At 42.9% G+C, this 24,727-nt stretch overlaps 1 protein-coding gene across 1 annotated transcript; it reads right to left on the reverse strand.

The window, feature by feature from the left end:
- Nucleotides 1-3,072: 3,072 nt before the first annotated feature.
- On the reverse strand, nucleotides 3,073-16,437 carry LOC139461692 (endothelin-converting enzyme homolog). The gene is made up of 14 exons (XM_071243153.1): nucleotides 15,724-16,437; nucleotides 15,009-15,074; nucleotides 14,081-14,227; nucleotides 13,483-13,572; nucleotides 12,522-12,661; nucleotides 11,323-11,545; nucleotides 10,779-10,877; nucleotides 9,878-9,955; nucleotides 8,471-8,753; nucleotides 7,816-7,976; nucleotides 6,936-7,007; nucleotides 6,699-6,797; nucleotides 3,519-3,595; nucleotides 3,073-3,172 (listed from the first exon to the last, which is right to left on the reverse strand). Exons 1-14 carry the CDS (start codon nucleotides 16,435-16,437, stop codon nucleotides 3,073-3,075), a joined length of 2,349 nt encoding a protein of 782 aa, XP_071099254.1.
- Nucleotides 16,438-24,727: the final 8,290 nt, after the last annotated feature.

A 24,727-nucleotide genomic window follows, 5' to 3' on the forward strand; every position in this document is an offset into this window, starting at 1 on the left:
TAATATGGATCCTGTAAGGATCACTTGTCAACAGAATGTGATCAAGATGGCACAATACGCCAACTTCACCCCTACAGAGCTAGAAGATCAAGGCACCTGGTACAGGGTGTCGGTTACATCATGTAAACACCATCTAACTATGCCTTGATAAAGTCCAAACTTCCCACACCAGCACTATGTATACAGTTGTATACAGTGGCCAACACTGACATAACTAACCCTACCTGTACATCTAAAAAAGTAGATGGCACAAAATTGGCGTTTTGTATGATGAATTTCAATATAGCGTCTGTCGAATTGTTGCCAAACCCGAATCACAAATTCAGCCCAAATTTCCCAAACAAACTTTTTTTTAACTATATGAGGTTCTTTGTGGATCTGATTATGAAGCACCTGTTACTTTTTATTTGACATGACACATTTGTTCATGAAACGGAACACACACGCAACTAAACTAATTGGGTGCTTCAGTCTAACCTGACATTGACCTCATAGTTGTGATAAGATGAATGCGTCACTATGAGGCATGTATCAAGTATACTTGAAATTTATTTTCTACTGTATTTCAATACCAAAAGAAAACAGAAATCGTGGTGTATGTATTTATTGTCTGGTAACTTCTTAGATGTGATTCAGCGTGCCAGTGACGATCCATGCATCTTGAATCCTCACTGCGTTGGGCGATACTGACAGGACTACGAGGGCCGCCCATATTAACAACATTGTATTTAAATTTGGATTTTTCGGTTTGCATGGATATCCCAGGCAGTAGGCAAACAGATACAAGCAGAGACTCTTTTATAATTTACAGCAAACCTGGTGCGACAAAGGCAACAACCTATTAGACTCATACTCTTATAAACATTTTAAATCACTTTTAAACACTGAACCCAACTAACATATCCTTCAGCCATCTCATCTTAGAACGATTTTATCACGCTTCAGATGCAGCAACTTAAACACTGCAGAAAATACAGGAGGACTCTATTCTACTCCAAATGAAGAAAGACGCTGTTGTTCATAATATCCATGTAAGGGAAAATCTTTAATTGAATATGAATTGCATATTTTGTTTGTGTTTGAACTTTATAATATCCCAAGAAATAACTTATTGGGTAAATATATAACCTCCCAACCATACGCTCTTTCATCAACCTGATTTCATCACAAGATTATGAAATATTGCACAACATAAGTGTATTCTTGCGGAAGGTAAATCGAATAAGAAATACTCTTCCTCCAATTATTCTTGGTGTTAATACACATTTATTTCTGTGTGTGTTATGTATAGCGTTTCATTTGTGCAGATGGCCATATCTCTGCTATGCTGATGTAATTGGGGCCAGTTGCCTTATATTGAATAAATGTCTGTCTGTCTGTCTGTCTGAATCAACCAGCTGACAGATGATATGTACACCTAGTAAGTAACAGTGGGCACCCCATTAATCAAATTAATTAAACTGTATTAAGTGAGTTTAACAAAATAATCTAATACTTAATACACTCTCTCTTACATTTTATAACTATATTTAAGGTATAAAAGAGGCGTTCTACACATAGCGCTTTGAGGATGCTTTAAGGTGTGACTTTGTCGCATTATTAATGCGCATGTTAATATTATTATTATCACATCTACCAATCATTGATATAGACGTAAATATTTATATTCACGGAGATAGTAATTTCCTTATCAAAGATGCGCCTTGCAATTTAATATTAATATTTGGCAAACAGTGAAAATATCATCATTTACAAGCTGCTGTTTGGTGATTCGTCCGATTGTCATCGAGGAATGTTACTGTTATTCTAGAACGTGCGAGATACCAAACGGAAAGATGCTTTGAATGTCCCGATCGTTTGTTATCATTTATTATGTAGATGCTTCCTTGTTACAACAAAACACAATAACTTTTGTTATAGGTGTGATTATCACTGTAGCTTTAATTTTAATCCCTGTCATAATGACACCAAGTGGGGTCATAAGAACTATCTATCTTAACATTGAACAATCCATGGATTGATGTGTAACGACCTCCTGTAGAGAAATCAGGACATTATCACAGCTAGAAGATTCATTGCTGGTCGGCTGTTTAGTGTAACTCTAAACCCCATCACACCGGGGACAATGGAGAGAATAGTACGGGTGTAATGGGACCCCCTTGACGAATCTAGGGCCGCTATTCTGCATATGTTGAATAACGATCATTAGACATTCGATATCAATTATTCGCTAGGGGGCGTGTGTAAGTCACGTGATGTCTGTGTGATGTCCACTTTAATATCCACATACGTAACGTGCTAGAATAAATATTTCATGAGATCAAAGGTAAATATCCCAACACCTCTGTCAGGTGCATGTTGTGAAACGCCTATGTTGTCAACCTGGCCAGTACATATCTGATGTAATAATGTTAAATAAATCGGCAAATATAAATAATTAGAAAAATGTTTTTTTAATATTTGACGATATACAAATACAGAAGAATCAAGAAATAAATACATTTTTATGTACAACATTACATATTTGTATATATGGTGAACCATGAACTCCGTCGAAGTCAGTGCCGACAAGGCAGTGATAACACCAGCAGCACTATTATCACAGACAGACCGCGGGCAAGTGGTCTTTATCATGCATACAGGGTTCATTATAGTCTTTCCGCGTAGATGTGGAGGTTATTGCAGATGGCTGTTGTTGTATACTATTTGAGAAGTAGTGCGCATTGTACATTGTTGTACAGACACTAGAGTGATCACGTGTATAGCACCATTCCTTAGATGTTGTATAACTCCGTGAATAGATTGTTGTGATGACGTCAGACTGAGGCATCGTGACGTCACGATGACGTATATAACTCCGTATCAACGTCAAAACACGTCCGTACAGGGTGCACCTATTAGGGGGTGGTATGTGACGTAAGTACAGGATGCACTTGTCGGGAGGGTCATGAGTGACGTCAGTACGGGGTGCACTTGTCAGGGAGGGGGTGAGTGGATGGAGGGTCACATGTGACGTCATTACAGGGTGTACTTGTCAGGGGTGTATGGGTGTGTGTGGGGTCACGTGTGGCGTCAGTACAGGGTGCACTTGTTAGGGGGATTCATGTTTGACGTTGGGCCGCAGCCAAATGTTTGACTGAATTCTTTGAGTTGACCCAAAGCTGTGTTCACCCTGGAAAATAAATTAACACAAAATTATCCATCTATCTCTCTATCCATCCATCCATCCATCCATATATCTATCCATCCATCCATCTATCTCTCTATCCACCCATCCATCTATATATCTATCCATCCATCCATCTATCTATATGTTTGCTATATATACTATTAATTTTAAAAAGATGGGGCTACACCACTTGACATAAGTTTATAGCGGCGCATAACGATAGGATGTAGAGACGCATGACTGCGAGCATCCCAGGTTCCATCTGCTGTAGAGTTTCTCTCTGATAACTTCTTCCACGTTGCTCTTTAAGAATAGATAACCCACTCGTGTTGTTGCAAATACCCCCTACCTCGTGTCTCCCAGCAGGTAGTACCCAAACCGCAGCCTCCGGTACATCAGCTCGTTGTCTGTGTTATAGCAGTACATCTGAAACACGGAGCAGGTTCAAGACTGAAACATTTCTCAATTGACTTGCCTGTACATGTGTTTGTGACGGATGACACCGGTTGGGCAGAATACGCTCACCTTTTCGCAAACACCTGGTATCATGACTGTTTGATAGTGATTCATAAACACATGCTTATGATATATTCGGAATCGTACCATCGACTCTGCTCTTTTCAGAGATTTCTATAAGATACGGAAAGGGTTTTGTTGCTTTATCTTAAAACGCACAGAGTAAATAAATAAGAGAAAACGTAAACGAGGGATGGCTAAAAACTATGACCCTAACTATGACAGACTACTACTACTACTACTACTACTACTACTACTACTACTACTACTACTACTACTACTACTACTACTACTACTACTACTACTGGGGGCACGGGTGGCCCAGTCGTCTAAGGTGTCGCGATTCGCTGTGCAGAGTTGCGTCCCTTAGGCACGCCAGAAACCTATGATTGTGGGTTCGAATCCCGGTTCGCCCCGATTATTTTTCTAGGTTTGTCAGCACCATACCCGTGCTCGTGGGTTTCACCGAAGTGGTAAACGTCTAAGACGTGCATCACTTTGGGCTTTCTTCCCACATTAAGCTGACACGCCGTGATATAACTGGAATACTGTTAAAAGCGGCGTTAAACCCCACTCACTCACTACTACTACTACTACTACTACTATTACTACTACTACTTCTACTATAGAGCAAACTTCCGCGTCAGCGAGGGACATGCTCAACACAACATATGTACCTATATACCACAGAGAGGGGACAGATAATATAAATATACACATTCAGTTGTAGCGCTCAGAAAGGTACGCCTTGGGTCCAGACTTAAACGCAGTGATGCTACTTATATTTCAACATAATCCCCTCCGAGGTCTAGAACGATCCCCAGTTGTTGAAGGCTTCCTCCTGGTGGTGTTGGAGTCCTCCACAGCAGGAGCAGCGTCATCATCATTTGCTTGCCAGACGGTTCTTTCTTCAAGTTGGGGAAAAGGTGGACATCCAATGTCACATTCACGCTTTGCCACCATGACAAAAACAGGCTTTTGTGCGGGCGCATTAGCCTGGTGGATTTGCAGGCTTGGAGTGAGTTTTCCACTACGTTCTGCCACGATGTTCTCACGCAGGTGCCTCAGCAGAACATCCTTTAATGATCGTATTCCTTCGGAAACACAGACAACCGAAGCCATCATGATCACCTTGTCAGCTGATGGAACAGACTTTGCTTTCTTCGAAGGAGGCGGCAGTTGTTTGGTCTTATTGTGGCGACTCAGGCATGGTTACAGATCGCTCACACAATCACCCGTGCCTGCTTCAATACGCCATACATCTACACGAGAGATGAGGAGCCCGGGGTGTTTCTGATGAGGAGTCAGAAGCCTTTGACCCCAGCGTGCTGAAACCGTTGTTATGCCCAGTTCATTCCTCAGGATGTTCTCAACTCTCTCGGTGCTCGCTACACTGGCTGGGCGATGTGTGGTGAGTCGTTGATCATCCACAATCATATGATGTTTTTTATTAACAGTTTCGTCAATGGTTGCAGTAATTGGTATTAGATCCCCTTCCACACTTCCTCTCCCCTTCTCGAACTCCAGAGCCAACCTCTTAACAATGGCAACGGAAGTAACATCATCCATAACGTTGGCACCATCTCCACATGATGGTTGTTGAAGCCCTTTCAGTTTGACATCGTTGATGGCAGGCATTTTGGATTATTTCCATCAACAGAGAATACCTGGTCTGTTTGATGTCTGAATAAATAAGCTGCCAGGTTGGGCATTTGGTTTAATTATATCTTCAAAGGGAAACATCGCGACTTTTACATAGAATAAACCCCTTAATGGAAAGATTTGTATTTTTCAGTATTCGATAGCGTGAGCTTGTAAATTGTACGAATGGCATGTGCTACCGGTAGGACAGGCATTCGACTTATTTACCTGGTGTAGTCACTGATTTTCGGTGTTCTATTCATATAATTTCCACAGCTATTAGCCCTATTACGCCAAGTTGAATCGGTTTCGGCAGAAATCCTAGGATGGGTATTCTCTTGCATTGGCAATTTATATACATTTAATGCACGTTGACGTCTTACACACATGGCTGGTCACACAATCTGACTGACGACCATATGGGGGTGATCTTTACCTGGACACACAATCTGACTGACGACCATATGGTGGTGATCTTTACCTGGACACACAATCTGACTAACGACCATATGGTGGTGATCTTTACCTGGGCACATAATCTGACTAACGACCATATGGTGATCTTTACCTAGTCACACAATCTGACTGACGACCATATGGTGGTGATCTTTACCTGGACACACAATCTGACTGACGACCATATGGGGGTGATCTTTACCTGGACACACAATCTGACTGACGACCATATGGTGGTGATCTTTACCTGGGCACACAATCTGACTGACGACCATATGGTGGTGATCTTTACCTGGTCACACAATCTGACTGACGACCATATGGTGGTGATCTTTACCTGGGCACACAATCTGACTAACGACCATATGGTGATCTTTACCTGGTCACACAATCTGACTGACGACCATATGGTGGTGATCTTTACCTGGTCACACAATCTGACTGACGACCATATGGTGGTGATCTTTACCTGGTCACACAATCTGACTGACGACCATATGGTGGTGATCTTTACCTGGACACACAATCTGACTGACGACCATATGGTGGTGATCTTTACCTGGGCACACAATCTGACTAACGACCATATGGTGGTGATCTTTACCTGGACACACAATCTGACTGACGACCATATGGTGATCTCTACCTGGTCACACAATCTGACTGACGACCATATGGTGGTGATCTTTACTTGGACACACAATCTGACTGACGACCATATGGTGGTGATCTTTACCTGGACACACAATCTGACTGACGACCATATGGTGGTGATCTTTACCTGGACACACAATCTGACTGACGACCATATGGTGGTGATCTTTACCTGGACACACAATCTGACTGACGACCATATGGTGGTGATCTTTACCTGGTCACACAATCTGACTGACGACCATATGGTGGTGATCTTTACCTGGGCAAATGAAATGAAGAACAGCTTCTCATTGCTGAGATTCTTCCCATTGGGCGCAGTCTTCTCCATCCCCTTCTGACTCAGCCACAGCTGATATGCCTGGAGAACACACAACACAGTGGGCCACAATGATTGGATCTGATAGATAGTCAGTCTGTCAATATTATGTGTTACAGTTACAAATTGACACCACGTCTTACTATTATTAGGGGAATTTGTCCATGGCTCGGAATGTACCTTGTAAGAGAGATGGACTCCCGAAGTGATGGCGATAGTTTCTGTAGCTACTCCGGCGGCGTTAATGGGCATCTATAAGGAAAACAACTCAATTTTCATAATACACAACATACACGGAGTTTAAACTTTGACGGTTAATGACGTTGAGGAAGACTGTTGATGATGACGAAACCGACACCGTTGATGCAGCGTCACGGCTTAATACTGGTTGTCAATAGGACGGCCGCCTCCCACATCATGTGTGTGTGGGTGGGTGCCTCGCCTGACATAACAGGATATGTATGAACACTTGAATAAAGTTAACGTAAGTGAGACATTTATGAAATTGGTGAACTTGGTTTGTATTATGATAGTTTGGGCCGTTTAGCCGTCAACAAAACTTCATCTCGACACACTTGCCAATATGCACCACACTTCACTACACAACACCACGCCCCGCCACGCTTCGCCCCGCCCCGCCTCGCCCCGCCCCGCCCCGCCCCGCCCCGCCACGCCTCGCCGCGCCACGCCACGCCACGCCACGCCATGCCACGCCACGCCACGCCACGCCACGCCACGCCACGCCACGCCACGCCACGCCACGCCACGCCACGCCACGCACAAACCCCCCACAAACCCCTCTCCCTGTGTGAATTCCGTGTTAGATTAATCGGTTCCCAGGAAACTATGCTGGTCGTTCGAGGCGACTTAATGGAACAGGTGGAAAGACTCGGTGACTTGGTTGATGCGTGTCATCGTGGTTTGTGTGGTACAGAGGTTGAAGCGTCTTATAGATGCGGTATGGCTGGGTGCGGCAACAAACAAACAAAACGATTACTACCTACGTCCACACAAATGTTATGATAAGACGCCCCACAACACAATGTGATTACGTACGTACATCGACTTTCTTTCCATCAGGTCTGACCACAGGCCCCTGTGTTTTGTTGGTGAGGGCGTCGATCATGCACTGTTTGACGTCGCCGTATGACGTCATGGTGGCGTTCGTCCACCATTCTGTATTGGCGCCCATATATTCGCCATCTTTGTCCCAGGTGCGACCTATAAATTGACCCAGTCAAGTTATGTGAGGGCGTGACTTTGGTTTAACGCTGTTTAAGCAATTTTCATATATATCACAGGGTGTCAGGTTATTGTTGGAGAAAAAGGGTCAAGGAGCCATTTGTCGCAGACATTCACTCCTTGGTGCCGCGTGAGCACGGGTTTGGTGCCAGCAAACCATGTATGTTGATTTGGGGAAATCTAAAAATCGAACTAGACGTTAGGCACAGAATTCTGCACATCCTCATCAATGACTAAAGGCACAACAAGTCCTTTCAGTCGAATATCTTCGTACCCAATTAGCGACTAACGAGATCGGGTGGTCAGTCTCGCTGATCCCAATTGCGTGGATCGATGCTCATGATGTCAATCACTTGATTGTCTGGTCCAGACTCGATTATTTACAGACCGCCGCCATTTAGGTGGAATATTGCTGAGTGCGGCGTTAAACAACAAACAAACAAACAAACAAACTAACAAACAAAGAAACGTACCCCATTCATCAACGATGTGCAGGACATAATGTCCCAAGAGGGACCCAAAAGACCCAAACGTGTAGAAGTGGGGCATGTGGTAGTCGTAGAAGGGGAACTGAAGCAACCCCGCGGGCGCCACGACTTGGTTCCAGTACCACCACACCGCCATGTTGGTGTCAAACGCCCGGAAGTACCACCGCTTCCGGTCCTCGCCTTCCCGGAGCTCCTTGTTCCAGCGGGTCTTGTGGAACTGGTTGATGCGGAGGATGTTCCCGAACCAGTCGGACCCGTTAATCTGCAGCTACAACATGATAATAATAATGTCAGTGTTGATTAGGTTGATGGATCTGTACTGCTTGGCGGTACAGAAATTAGTGTCAACCAAGTGAAGTGCCACATCAAGTCGGCCCAGACTCAGTTTTTCAAGGAGAGTCTATCTGAACGACCACTGCATCGAGTTTATGTGCAGTGTGTTGAGAAGCTCAGCAACCCTGCAGAGTCCTTCGCCTGGGTGAGGTCGGCTGGCCTAAAAAGTGAAACAGAAGGCTTTCTGGCTCAGGACCAGTCCCTTCCCACTCGAAACCGTCAATGTGTGATTTTGCGTGAAAATGTAAATATAAAATGTAGATGATGTAATGAATTTAATGAGACTGTCCAACACATTGTCAGTGGATGCCCAGCTTTGTCACAAACACAGTATCTTAAGCGACATGAAGGAGTGGCTCGATCATTTTATTGCCGTCTTCGCCAGGCTTGTGGTTTTGACAAAGAGGTCCACCCATGGTACGACCAAGAATATGTAGAGGGCGTCATGGAGAATGATAAATACAAAATTCTTAGAAATAGGCCCATTTACAGCCTCAGACGTATCCAGGCCAACAAACCTGATCTTGTCCTTTTTGATAAATCCAATGAAAGCATGTATATCATTGAATTTTCTGTCCCTTTTGACACTGATGTGATTGACAAGATTCGGGGAAAAACAAATATGCAGACCTCGCTTTCGAAATGTCACGCTCGCCTCCCAAGTTGTCCGACTCCCCATTCTTCTCGGTGCCTTAGGTTTGGTACCTCCCAATCTGTCGACTGACTGACATTGGGAGAGTACCCGGGTTTGCTACCAGGAATACAGCCCTTCTGACAATCTGGGTAACGCAGAAGGCTCAAGCGTTGGGGGGTCTTCACATTCTCCGAAAAGTTCTGGGTGGGTTTGACTAGGCAGCGCTTCCTGGGCTGCGTGTAGAGGGGTCAAGGGTAATGAGCTGATGATGAGCCTGACTGTGCCAGGATCACCCAAACCCTCTTTGCTGCATGTTTATTTTAATCTACTACTACTACTACTACAACAACAACAACAACAACAACAACAACAACCACTACTACTACTACTACTACTACTACTACTACTACTACTACTACTACTACCTGGTTGTAGATGCTGTCGACGCTGTCCTGGTTCACGATATAATCAGGGTAGCCGAGCTTGAACGTCGTGGCCTTCACCTTCAAACATAACAATTTATCCCCGGATATAATGGAGTCGGTTACAGTGCAGTCGGTTACAGTGCAATCGGTTACAGTGCAATCGGTTATAGTGAAGTTGGTTATAACAAAGTTGATTATAGTGAAGTCGGATACAGTGAAATATCCCACTAAACTGAAAAAACAAACAAATAAGGTTTTTATCGACATATTGTTTGCTAACACTGACAATAGACCCTTGTCTTGACAACTTGCTTACTATACTCTCAGCATAGGCCCTCGTCTTGTCGTCCAGCCTACCGTACTCTCAGCATAGACCCTCGTCTTGTCGTCCAGCCTACCTTACTCTCAGCATAGGCCCTCGTCTTGTCGTCTAGCCTACCGTACTCTCAGCATAGGCCCTCGTCTTGTCGTCCAGCCTACCGTACTCTCAGCATAGGCCCTCGTCTTGTCGTCCAGCCTACCGTACTCTCAGCATAGGCCCTCGTCTTGTCGTCTAGCCTACCGTACTCTCAGCATAGGCCCTCGTCTTGTCGTCCATCCTACCGTACTCTCAGCATAGACCCTCGTCTTGTCGTCCATCCTACCGTACTCTCAGCATAGGCCCTCGTCTTGTCGTCCAGCCTACCGTACTCTCAGCATAGACCCTCGTCTTATCGTCCAGCCTACCGGGCGGTCGGGTAGCCTAGTGGTTAAAGCGTTCGCTCGTCACGCCGAAGACCCGGGTTCGATTCCCGACATGGGCTCAATGTGTGAAGCCCATTTCTGGTGTCCCCCGTCGTGATATTGCTGGAATATTGCTAAAAGCGGCGTAAAACCATACTCACTCACTCGACCAGCCTACCTTACTCTCAGCATAGGCCCTTGTCTTGTCGTCCAGCCAGGGCGTGGCCTGGAGTAGATCCCCCAACGCCTGCTTGGTGGTTGACGTGATGTCAATGACCTGACAGAAACAGCTGATATAATATATACAGGCATACGACAACAATAACTACTACTACTACGACTACTACTGCCACGACTACAACGACTAGAACTACAATTACTACTACTACAACCACCATCACCACCACCACCACCACCACCACTACTACTACTACTACTACTACGACTACTACTACTACTACTACTACTACTACCACCATCACCAGACCCGTGAAGATCCAGGGTAAAATAGGATCCGCATCTGTGCTTGTCGCGCGACTAACGGGATCGGGTGACTACTACTAGTACTACTACTACTACTACTACTACTACTACTACTACCACCATTGCTACTACTGAAACAAATACTGCTACAACAACTACTGCCACTACTACCACCACCACCACTACTACTACTACTACAACTACTACAATAATAGAAGCGTCAAGTACATGACAGCAACCTTTGCTTTGTTCTGGTCTGCGAAGTGGTCCGCCACAAAGAGAGCCGCCATGGCGTCCGGGAGTCTCCCGTTGCTGTAGTAGAAGCAGTACCTCCACTTCCCCTGGAACTCCCTGTAGCCGGTGATGTCGACGTACACCTCTCTGTTGGCGTGGACGTACTCCGTGGACAGGTCCTGCACGTACATCTCCATCACACGCCACATCAGGTAGTTGTGCAGTGTTCTGAAACAGGTGTCAGTTTAGTGTTGTAGGCAATGAGTGAGTGAGTGAGTGAGTGAGTATGGTTGTACGCCGCTTTTAGCAATATTCCAGCAATATCACGGCTGGGCTTCACACATTGTACCCATGTCGGGAATCGAACCCGGGTCTTCAGCGTGACGAGAGAACGTTTTAACCACCAGGCTACCCGACCGCCCCGGAAAGCAATGAGGAAGAGAATTTATGGATGTCAACTTCTTCATTATGAGGAACACAAGATTACTCCTCAGGTGAAGGAGTGAGTATATACTCCGAAACGTTGTGTTCTTCATAATAAAGAAGTTGACATCCGTATATTCTCTTCCCTATGTGTATCACTTCTTAATGCCTTTCGAAGATTTGAAAGCAATAGTCATCAATAGTCCACCTTAATCGCGCCGCCTGTAATTAATCGAGTCTGGACTGCAGAAACCAGTGGTTGATAGTATGAGCAGCTTCCGAAACCATCTGGTTACGATGAAACCAATTCACCGAGCCTCGCCACCCGACCCAACTTAGTGGCGGATTATCTCAACACTCAGTGAACACACTGCTCCCATGGTGCGTTTGTGTTTCCCAGTGGTCAGAGCGTGAACCAGTCACATCTTAGGCCCGGATGTGTACCTCCGTGATACAGCTGGAATATTTCTCAGTAAAGTACAGATTCTCGTACTTTTCGGGGCTGAGTCCCATCCTGGCGATTAGGTGTCCCATTGCCTCATTAAGTACGATTAAGTACCATTGTGTGTTCATAATTCACTCACTGTTATGTTAGAAGCACACTAACGTAAGGTTCTAACTGTGGTGAGTTAGTTCTCTTGGAATCGCCATGGTGTCTATAGCAAGAGAGTGAGTGAGTGAGTTGGGTTTAACGCCGCATTTAACAGTATTACAGTTATATCATGGCGTGTCAGCATAATGTGGGAGGAAAGCCAGAAGCGTATTTGTACAACGGCCTAACCTCGCCCTATCAGCCGCACTGATGTTGTTGATGACGTCAGCGATGTGTGTGAGGTAGTTGAAATTGTACACGGCAACTTCGGTGCTGCCGCTCACTCCGGCATCGTTGAAGAGATACGTCATCTGTTGTTTCCAGTCAATCTGTAACAATAAACAAGTCCTGAAACATTTTGTAGAAGTTATGTGGTGTATATAAGGGCACATCTGGTAATGTATAGTTCATGTGTTTGCGACGTTTACTTCCTAAATCACAGCAGATTTTAAATTCAACAATCTTTCGTCCTCCTTAATCTGTCGAGTAGGGTAATCGGTTGCAAGAAACAAGAACGGACATTAAAGATTGTCCGCTTATCTGAAGCCATTAGGCCACTTCGCGTATATTGTTTTGGTCTTAAGGTCGCATGATACACCTACATTCAACCGAGCGGTACAATCTATTCGCCCTTTTCGCAGCAAATCATAAATGTTAAGTTGAGTGATGTCTAAACTGCACTTGACAAGCCAAACAGACCCTATAATCTCTCGCCCTCCTTCCCCAATCTCACACAGACACACAGAGACACACACACACTGCGCATTGCATCGTCCGTCAAGTGCGATGTGGACTTTCGTTTTGGTAATAACATCACCCTGAAGATCCAGAATGGCGCTTATGCCGCTACCTACACAAGACCATAATTCCCATAAATACCCATAATTCAGAGGTACGTGTACCGCCAGATCCCGCTGCATGTAGTTCGTGTAACGTGGGAAGCGGTTTTGATTACCTGTTTTTGAAGGATTAACAGAAATTAATACGTTATTTGATTTATAGAAAAATCTCACAGAAAAAAATCAAGGTTATGACTGCAACCAGGTTTGCTACGTGATAGTCACGTGGCGGAATGTAGTTCCAATATGGCTTCTTCCCAATGGTGGTCGGACTTGGGGACTGAGACGAGCCGAGAGGGATAATAACTAACCACATTCCTTGTCCTGGTAGTGAGATCGTCTAGCGAGATCTTGTTGGTGTCAGTGTAGGGGTTCGAGGTCCACTGAGTCCCTGACGCGATCTGCAAACGACGTGAAACAGAGGAAACGCATTTCGTTCATATCATAGGCCATAAAAGGTGAAGTCTTTGGGGTTTAACTTCGCATTCAGCAATATTCCAGCTATATTATGGTGGCCTAAAAATAATCGAGTGATTGATATTGTGAACAACGATCCACGTTTAGGGAAGCCTGACCTACCGATCCAATAAGTCGCTTCTTAAGACCAACATGGATTTCTTGGGATCAGTTCTAACCCGGAGATCCCACTGTGTGCTTAACGTAGAAAGGTGACGTTAGTATACAACTATACACGTGAACATCTGGCAGCTCTAAATCGCGTAACGAAGCAGAACAAAGCAATAATGATGCAATCTTATATAACTGTCTGATTGACATGTATGTGACAGAAGCCTCCTAATTTCAATATTTATCTGTGGAAAGTGTTCTGAATCTTGCAAGCTTGTGAATCTCTTCTCTCAAACCAGGACCTGTCATCACTGCTGTAGTTATGTTAGATTCTTTACCCACCCTTGCAATGTGTGTCTCCACGCTGAAGGCGTCCGTGATAAACTGTTGCACCCTCTCCTGCTGTGTCTGAGCAGACAGTGTTATGTTGGAGTCCCTGATTATCAAGCTGGCCACACGGCGCATGAACGTCTTGTAATCGTTCTGAATCTGAAAGACCGGTTGTAGAATTAAAAAATGCCCAGCTGAACATCAATCTCTGCTTTGAGGAGACAGTGGTTTCCTATACATAATTTGTTTTCTGCTTAACTGACAGAATAACACTAAAACAACCATGGTAACACTAAAACAACTACAGTAACTCTAAAACAACCATAGTTACACTAAAACAACTACAGTAACTCTAAAACAACCATAGTTACACTAAAACAACTCACCACAGTAACACTAAAATACCCAGTAACACTAAAATAACCACTGTAACACTAAAACAACCACAGTAACACTAAAATACCCAGTAACACTAAAATAACTACTGTAACACTAAAACAACCACAGTAACACTAAAATACCCAGTAACACTAAAATAACCACTGTAACACTAAAACAACCACAGTAACACTAAAATACCCAGTAACACTAAAATAACCACTGTAACACTAAAACAACCACAGTAACACTACACCAACCACAGTACACTAAAATCACCACTGTACCTTTAAAACATCCACAGTGACACTAAAACAACCACAGTAACACTAAAACAACAACGGTTCCACAAAGACAACCAGCATAACACAACTAAGACAGCAGGATTGTTTGTTGTTGTTTAGTGCTGCAGTAAACAATATTCAAGTAGTACCACGGCGGCATTAAAAGGAAATCCAGTGAGGGCTAGACGAATCAATGACGTTACTGGTTACTGATACCTGTTACTCTGGATCCATAACAACAACAACAACAACAACAACAACAACAACAACAACAATACCTTCACGGCACTGGGGTCGGTGTAGTAGTACCATCTCATATACCTCCCGGTCCCAGCAGGGTATATCTGAAAAGGTCAAGACAGTGAAGGACAAGGTCAAGACTATGAAGGACAAGGTCAAGGCTGTGAAGGACAAGGTCAACGTTTTGAAGGACAAGGTCAACGCTATGAAGGACAAGGTCAAGAATATGAAGAATATGGTCAAGAGACAATTTCATTTCTATGAAGAGGTTGGTCAAGGCTATTAAGGACACGGTCAACGCTGTGAAGGACGATATTGGCTTCGTCAAGTTATGTCATTGTTTCAGAAAAATAACAATGGCGTAAGTTATAACATGAATTAGAAGCAAATATCGGTAGAACCTTGGTACTTCTCTTGCATAGTAGTTTAATATAATCTAGTTCTTGAATATAGCTATTACTGCTACTAATCACATCATTAACGTTGTCTTTAATGTCAGCAATATGAAGAAAACAGTTATGTTAAAGATAAATATATACTGATGGCCATGGCACTATCGTCTACGCTTGTGCCACATATAGATAGTCGCTTTTAGAATTACAAAGTTTAAGATTTATTTAACACACACCTGATACGTGATAATGATCCATGCTTGTCGATATATTTATGACACATTGACATATAAACAGATCAGCTATAAAACACTCACTCACTCACTCCATCACTATCGCATATGTTGTTCATTATTCGTACCTCAATCGATCTTTTTTTAGGTTCATTCCAATCTTGCCCCACCCTCGGAGCCCACAGGGCGTCCACCCAGAAGTCAGACTGGACTTTTTTCAGAATCCCGTTCAGGTTCCACGTCGATGCCTCCCACGTGCCGAGGACGTACCATCCCCCCAGAGGCTTCAAGATCTGCTCCAGGAACGGCGTCCCCTTCAACTGCTCGAGCGTGAAGTCATCCATGCACGACTGGAACACATGCTTTAACTTCCGCTCCGACGCCCACTCGGTGTTCCGCTTCGCTGGAGCTTCCAGAAGTGTCCTGAGTTTCTGTTGGTTCTTGTAGAATAAATCCCGTAGAGGACTGTGGTCTTTGTTAACTGCGTCTAGGGGGCGTTTAAGGCGGTAGTTACCACACGCATACTCATAGAAGTTGTCACAGGGGTTGACACTGAAGTTCATGTTGTCGAGGGTGTAGCTGGTAGCATCCAGACACGCTTTAGTGAAACATGTGTTGTCAAACTGGCGTCCCCTCTGTGCTTCCACCCGAGCTGCCACCTCGTCAGATTTAGTGACAGCGAACATAACGACAAACACAACACACAGCAATACGATGCCAACTACAACAGCAACCAACACCAGCTCCCGCAAGCCCAGGGCGAAGCGTCTCATGACCTGCGTGATGATAGAGGCATCGTTGTACTCCTTGAAGTTGTCCTCGATCTTGCCAACATCTGCCATTAGGGCGGCTCCTGTGTTAAAACTCAGACAAATGACAGGAGGATACAAAACAGGTGCTCGCTGGTGTGCAGGAACACGTCTTCTCAACAAGTGTTTGTGTTCACTCGTCCACAGGGTGTTATAAGGCCTCGTTCCAGGCGAACGTTATCACGTGACCTTAAAATCGTGATTTAACGGGGAGTATGGAACGACATGAGGCGCATAACTTACATGAACTCAGGAGAACTTGATACATCTTTGTCTGGCGCTCCGACGATACAACTCCTGGAACTGCTGTCATGTAAATGATTTTATAGCAATTGTGAGAGAGATCGTACACAGATACCACAGGCGATCACTCCTTGTTATCAGGATGTGGACACCAGAGATGCGTGGCAGATTACAGATTAATGATACATATCACAACTCAAATAACATACCTCAACTAACACAACTCAACTAACATACCTGAACTAACACAACTCAACTAACATACCTCAACTAACACAACTCAACTAACACACCTCAACTAACACAACTCAAATAACATATTTCAACTAACACAACTCAAATAACATACCTCAACTAACACAACTCAAATAACATACCTCAACTAACACAACTCAACTAACATACCTCAACTAACACAAATCAAATAACATACCTCAACTAACACACCTCAACTAACAACTCAAAGAACATACCTCAACTAAGACAACTCAAATAACATACCTCAACTAACACAACTCAACTAACATACCTCAACTAACACAACTCAAATAACATACCTCAACTAACACAACTGAGATAAAGCAAGGTTGTACCGTTAACCGGTGACTGACAAATTATAATTCAGTATCGTATGGTTCGGTGTGAACGTCACAATCGGAAAGGTGCGGCGAGAATGCCACGTGAGTGAAGCGCTATCACGCCGAAGAAATATCTTGTCCGTTATTCAAAATGCTTTATATTGAAATATAGTAAACTACGGTTATAACGAACTCAAAGGGACCACTAATCTTAGTTCTTTATAACCGTTGTTCGTTATAAGCATACATACAGCATTTTTACAGCAAATGACTGAGACAAAAAACCCAGTTCGTTATATCCTTCAGTTCGTAATAAGCGTGTTCGTAATAAACGTAGTTTACTGTATGCAGATTATGAAGTAAACTGAGGGACAAAAGAAAGTATAACGGGTCTGTTTTCAAAAAAAGGTATAACGGGTCTACATTTTATGTAATGGGATATTGAAATTGTTTAAACTCTTGTAAATTTGATTGGTCTATTTAACCATAACTCATTTCTGAAAAATTGTAAAAAGTTATCTGATATTTTAATAAGTTTTAAAACTTTTAAATCAAGTTATATTTTAAAATGTCAAACCATGCCTAAGTATTATACGAGTGCTGACTACGTGCCTTTACAATTCATTTTTGTAATATAATATCGCAATCTTCAGACATTTTCAATTAAAACTCAAACATATGATAAAATCAAGTGATGGGTATAGTTCTTTCGCCCCTCAAATTAAATCCGTTATCTGAAATGTATGTGTGATGGTTTTTGAATACACTAAGCAGACAGACTGCAGGAGACGTTACATTACCGAGGCATCAGTTTCTTTTCTCCTAAGTTTATTGATGATGGATGATTATCCGATAACACAAACAGCACAGATAACACAGATACTATATATACTGAACAACAAAAGTTCCTGTGACATTAAATAAGATTTAATGAAAAGTTATGTTTTTTACAAATTCTGAAACAATTTCGGTTTGCAACAGATAAACGACTCCTGTAAGTGTTCAAATGGTGTAATTTGCCATACTAACTTCAGAAAATGCGTGATTTCATAAAATACCACGAACATGCCAAAATGTCAATTTACAAATCAATAGCGAGTGTGTCCACCTCTGGTTGCGATGCAAGGAACACATCTTCGCCTCATGGAATGGACCAGGCGTCGCACAAAGTCCTGTGGGATACCTGTCCATATCTGCTGGAGCATGTTTCGAAGTTACTTGAGTGTCTGTGGAACACGTGGTTGACGTCGAAGGCACAGATCCATCTCATCCCACACGTGCTCGATTGGTGAGATATCAGGGGAGCGAGCCGGTCAGGGGATGAATTGACGTTGTTTTGGTGAAGAGAATCCTGAACAAGTCGAGCAATATGAGGCCGGGCGTTGTCATGTTGAAAGGTAATGACAATGATTTATGATATCCGTTTGTGTTGCAGTGCTCAGGTTGTTCCTGTTATTTGTCTTACCTGTTATTTCTGTTACCTGTTATTTCTGTTACCTGTATCTATGTTACCTGTTATTTCTGTCACCTGTTATTTCTGTTACCTGTATCTATGTTACCTGTTATTTCTATTATCTGCGTGGTTCTGTTACCTGAATGTCTGGAGCACCTGTTGTTGTTCAAAGAGATGTCAATGACTTTCCCCTACAAGTACTATGTGTCTTCTGAACTGGGAAACGACCTTGGGATTGAATGTCATGAGATGACACTCGAGAGTTTATGTCGCGAGATGAGGTTTGGATTGAATGTCACAAGACTACACTATTTGTGAATATGAAGAATGTTAAAGTAGAATTATTTATGCCAATGAATGTTCATTTGAATATGTTTGCATGTAACACACTTTGACTTGATGTTACCATCTGGCAAGTTTCCTTCATCATGACGTGATGCCATTGTTGTTCCCATACTAAAACAAGGACGGGATCACACAGATCCTTCACATTATACATTGACTAGCAACGTTTTCAAAAAATATGGAATGCATGGTCAATAATAGATTGACATCGACCTTAGAATCCAGTAATTTACTAACAATTATTCAAAGGGGTTTTCGTAAAAATTTAGTTCGATTGGTGTCATTGGTGTCATTTTCGATCTAGAAAAGGCATATGACATTGCATGGAAGCACGGTATTTAAAACGATTTGCATTATTTTGGATTGCGAGGCCGTTTGCCTCATTTTATATAAAACATTTTAACATTTTTAGCTTTTAACACTATTCCAGTTATATCGCAGCTTAATGTGGGAGGAAAGCTCGAAGTGATGCAGGACTCAGACGTTTACCTGGTCGGTGAAACCCACGAGCACGGGTATGGTGCTGACAAACCTAGAAAAATAAACCGGGCGAACTGGGATTTCGAACCCACAATCATAGGTTTCTGGCGTGGCCAAGGGACGTAACATAGCGAATCGCGGCGCCTTAGACGACTGGGCTGCCCGTGCCCCCTTTAACAGACAGACAACTCCGCGTGGTGCTACCCTTTCTGATCATTATAATCACGAACGCGGTGTCCCACAAAGCAGTATTTTGTATGTCTTGTCTTAGTATTAAAATTAACAGTTTGTCAAAAGTTTTAACTGATTCAGTAGATGGATCACTTTTTGTGGATGAATTTTATATACACTCTTCAAAAAAGAGAAACGCAATACGGATATTTTTGGTCATAAAAGCAAAATTAGCGGACCAAGAGTTGCAAAATGTGTCACATGTCCTGCTTGACTGTGTTGATTTTTCCATTACAAAGGTTAAATATTTCAAAGTTTGATCAATAAAGGATCTTTTTAAGGCTCTCATTTAATTCTTGGATTTTGAAAAGAAATTGAATTAATTGATAAATTTCAATGTAGAAATGTATATATTTTAAATTTATAAATTGGTAGTATATGGTTATGCACTGGTAAATACTACGACAATCTGTACCGCCACAGATTTAAAGTTCTAACTGACAATAATCCCCACACATATGCACCTACCACCCCAAAACTGGATGCAACTGGTCATAGATGGATGGTGGCTTATGATATCAGCATTGCATACCATCCAGGAAAGACAAATATGGATACCGATGCGTTGCCAAAGTTGTCAAGGTCGATGGAGGAAGATGATAAGCTAGAATCCCAGATGAATCCTATAGAATCTGTACAATCTAGTATTTGTGGAATGATGAACACTCAGCCATGTGTAGAGTCCCTGAGCTTATCAGCCAGTGCTGTTGACGATACACCAGTTAATAGTACAAGTTTAGTACAAGTGACAAGCCGTGATCCAGCATTGAGACAGTTCTGTCAAACCAAGATGGAAGTACTTTTTAACTTTGCAGAACGAAGAGCCTTGATGAAGATATCTGATCACCTTTGGTTAAACGATGGTGTTCATTGCAGGCGTTGTTAAAGAAATGGCGAGGCTTATGACCAATTCATACTTCCACTTGACTACCGGGGAAAAGCGCTAGGACAATTACATGACTATATGGCCTTGATCGGTTTAATTCAGGGTCATTTCTACTGATTTTCAAGAGATACAGCAGAGTGAATACAACGTTGCCCCAGATGTCTCAGGAAAAAGACTCCAACAAACAATAGAGCTCCACTCGTCAGTGTGTAGAATACATATCCCATGGAGCTGATATGTTTAGATTTTTTTAGTCTTGAGATAGCAAAAGGTACTATTTCAGCATATATTGGTTATTACCGACCATTTTACTAAGTTTGCCCAAGCTATCCCAACAAAGAATGTGACGGCAAAAACCACTGCTGATGTTCTCTGTTACCACTACATTTTACACTATGGTATTCTGGAGAGGATGCATAGTGATCAAGGGGTTACCTTTCAAACTAAGGTCATCAGGGAGCTGTCCTAGATAACCAACATGGATAAATCTCAGACAAGATCATGTCTCTCTATCGGGAATGGTGTTAGCGAGAGGTTTAACAGTACTTTGTTGAGAATGTTGGGCCAAGGTGATCAATCCAAGACGGCTGACTGGAAATCCTATGTATTTGCTCTTGTACATGCTTATAACTGCACAAGGCATGATTCACCACATGTTTTGTTATTTGGACACTATCCAAGACTCCCTGTTGATCTTTCAGTTGGGTTGGATCGTGATGGGGAACCATCTACGTCAGGCACATGATCAAGCAACTTCCGAAGCAAAGCATGCTCAAGCCCGTCATTGATGATCGACTATCGTTGAAACTACTAGCATTTGAGGGTAAACACAAGATTTCAGACAGGTATACATTACGTGGTTCTTGAACAGCAAAATGCTGGTATTCCAATTTCGGGTAGTTCAAAGGGAGGATGAAGTTAAGAAAACAAGAAAAGTCAGCGAGGTTGATCACCCGACCCCGTCAGTCGCCCCTTGTGTGGAATGCAGCCCTGAGCTCTTCTGTGCCCACCACAAGTAGATATACACTAATGTCCAAGTGTTTGAACGGTTATGGAAGAAAACCAAATCCATGTAGAAAATTCATTTTGATATATTTTATTAAAGCACTCTTTTAATATCAAACATACAAACATTCATTTCAATCAAACTTTAACATGGAGACGGACAGGCCCATAAAGACGTGTGGGGTCAACAATGAAAGTCACAGTCATCACACATGATGAAGCAAGTGTGTAAACTGTATCATCATACTGTCACGTTAATATCTGGTATCCGGTTGATAACGGGCCGATGACGTCACACGTCGGATGACGTTGGGGGCAATGCGTTGCCATTCGGCAAGGAGAAAATTTGAAAAAAATTGAAGAAATGGAAACAATAATTAAGCAGTGGATTGTCTTTTTCAGACAACTGTATACACCATCTTTTAGCTTATATGTATGATGTTAAATACAAAAACAAAATAAAATAAGATAATTACCCATTACATAGTACCTGTAGCCACAATCCATCCAGCATGTCCAAAGATCCAGACCATTTGCCTCCCCATAATGGCTTTGTTGGTAATTATGCCAACCATACATATTATTGGCGTTATGTTACCTTGATGTGCTATTGCTTATAAGAGGTACCATATCTATAGGCGGGTAGCAGTGCTATCCTTTATGATATCCATAACAGAAACCTCTCAAGAAGTATAAGCAAGTGGACAATATACTTCCTAATGCGCCAGGTGGGGGACATCTTGTCTGACGGAAAGGTAGACATTATCAAGAGAGAAGGAAAGTACAAGAAGACACAGTGATAGAGGCAGTAAATAAAGGACATGGGAAAGTGGTTGACTTACTTGTGAGTAAAGGATGTGGTTAGCACCTGTTGATACTAACAGAGACAACATTGTTCACCTGGCCTGTGAGATCTTTGTCAGATATATTGCGACGGTTGTGTGCCATGTGTGAAGACAGAACATGTGGCAAGTGCATGGTTAGAAAGGAAATCGTCCAAAATGCTTTTCCATTTAATGTCCACTAATCTGTGACTAAATCACGTTTACAATAAAAGGAGCAACATCCCCTACCATCACTGAGCCACCTCAACATGTCACTGTTGCTGGAGAGGAGGGGACGTCTTGTTGGCCTTCTGGCCCTTAATACTTCTGCATTCAGTAGACGCTTGATGGTGCTAAGCGATACTCTGTTGTCGATACTCTGTTGTCGATATGCCTGTGATGACGAAGAACAGTGCCAGATGAAGTTGGCAGCCGTTTTGCATGGCATACAAGGACCCGGTCCTCTCTGGCACTTGTCTTCGGTGGACGTCCTGATCTCAGCAAGTCCTTTATTTTCATTTTCATTTTCTCATGACTCGACTGATTACAGCATGATTAATGTTCATTACGGCGCAATAGCCTGATATAACATACCAGTTTGATGCATGCCAATGATTTAATCTTTGATTTTCTGGGATAGTAAACTTCGTCATTTCAATTACAATCGTTCCAAAGACAGACGTTCAAATTGGTAGAACTTTCATTCAAAATTAATAGCAGCAAAGACGCAGGAACATTATGTCATCCAACCTAAACTTCTCTATAGAGACGCCTCGAGTGTACATACACCTCGCGTAAACACAGCCACAAGGTTGGCCAGTTAAGGTGGCTACCATTCTAAAGGCAGATGATGTGTCCACACAGTGTACCATTTGAAAATCTCTCCATTGAACATGGTCACGCAATGGTGTGATACTTTTGACGAGGTGTGCAATTAGAACTTATTACTTTGCATTTTTCTGTGAAGTCGCGCTGAGTAGGGGAAAATGAAATCGCGGGAAGAAAGTCGTAACTAAGTTCTGGATAGTTTGACAACAATGAAATAAAACACATTCTGTCATACAGATAAAGGATAAACCAAAATAGTATCAGAATTATAGCTGTGTGTAAACTGGTCGTTTTGAGATAACAAGATAGACGTGAATGGTGAATGGAAATTCTTTTCGAAAGAATAAGCGGTCGTAATTATTTTTTTGCAACCCGTTGAAACATACACTCTTAAAAAAAGAAACGCACAAGAAGATTTTTAGGAAATGTATTATACCTAATAAAGTTGATATATTTAATTTAATCTCATAGATACAAATATGAAATTTTGGAGCTCGATAGCCACATGTTGTCGTTGTACAAAGACTTTGGAAACTGTTCATTGTCATGTCACATAAGGCCATAAGGTTGCGCTGAACTCAGTATCTCGTGTGACCAGCCCGGGCAGCAATCACGGCTCTGCCACTCCTCGGCAGGGACTGGATAAGTGTACACATTCTTTTCTGCAGAATTCTGCGCCATTCTGCTTGTAACGCATTGGCCAGTTGTGGGAGTTTCTGCGGTGTGTTCTGACTTTGACGTACATGTCGGTCGAGTACATCCCAGAGGTGTTTGATTGGGTTGAGATCTGGAGATCTCGACGGCAAGGGCAAGACGTTGATGACACGAGCTGTGTGCATTGGATCATTGTACTGTTGAAACAGCTCCCTCTGGCGGTCAATGATTGGAAAAAGGTGAGGTTAAAGAATTTCATTCATGTAGCGAGTTGCTGTCAAATTTCCCTGAACCACAACCAAGTCAGATCTCGTGGTGTAGGATATGGCCCCCCGCACCATGACACTATCGCCACTGAATTTGTCGATTTTAAGTGCACAATGTGGGGCAAAACGCCCATTTCGATGACGATAAACATGTTGTCTTCCATCTCGCCGGTGAAGAAGTAATCGAGATTCATCGCTAAACCACACTCGTCTCTAGTATCTCAAATTCCAACGCTGTAAGGTATGGCACCAACGCAAGCGTCGCTGTCGATGGATCTGTTGCAAAACAGGGACGATAACTGGTCTTCTGGGTCGGATCTCAGCCTCGCGAAGATGTTTCCTGACATCTTTGCGAGTATATCGTCTGGTTCAATATCCTCCTTAAACCAGGGATGCGTCCTGCAGTCTCCATAGCTGTGGCATTGCGTAGGTGGAACGGGCGAATGCAGGGGTGGTAACTCTTGGTCGACCGGTTCTCGGACGATCTGCAGTGGAATTGAACTGTGTGCATCGGTCACAAAGGCGACAAA

Source organism: Haliotis cracherodii, unplaced genomic scaffold (assembly GCF_022045235.1).
Source record: "Haliotis cracherodii isolate W230 unplaced genomic scaffold, xgHalCrac1.p SCAF_15, whole genome shotgun sequence".
Taxonomy (NCBI): Eukaryota; Metazoa; Mollusca; class Gastropoda; order Lepetellida; family Haliotidae; genus Haliotis; species Haliotis cracherodii.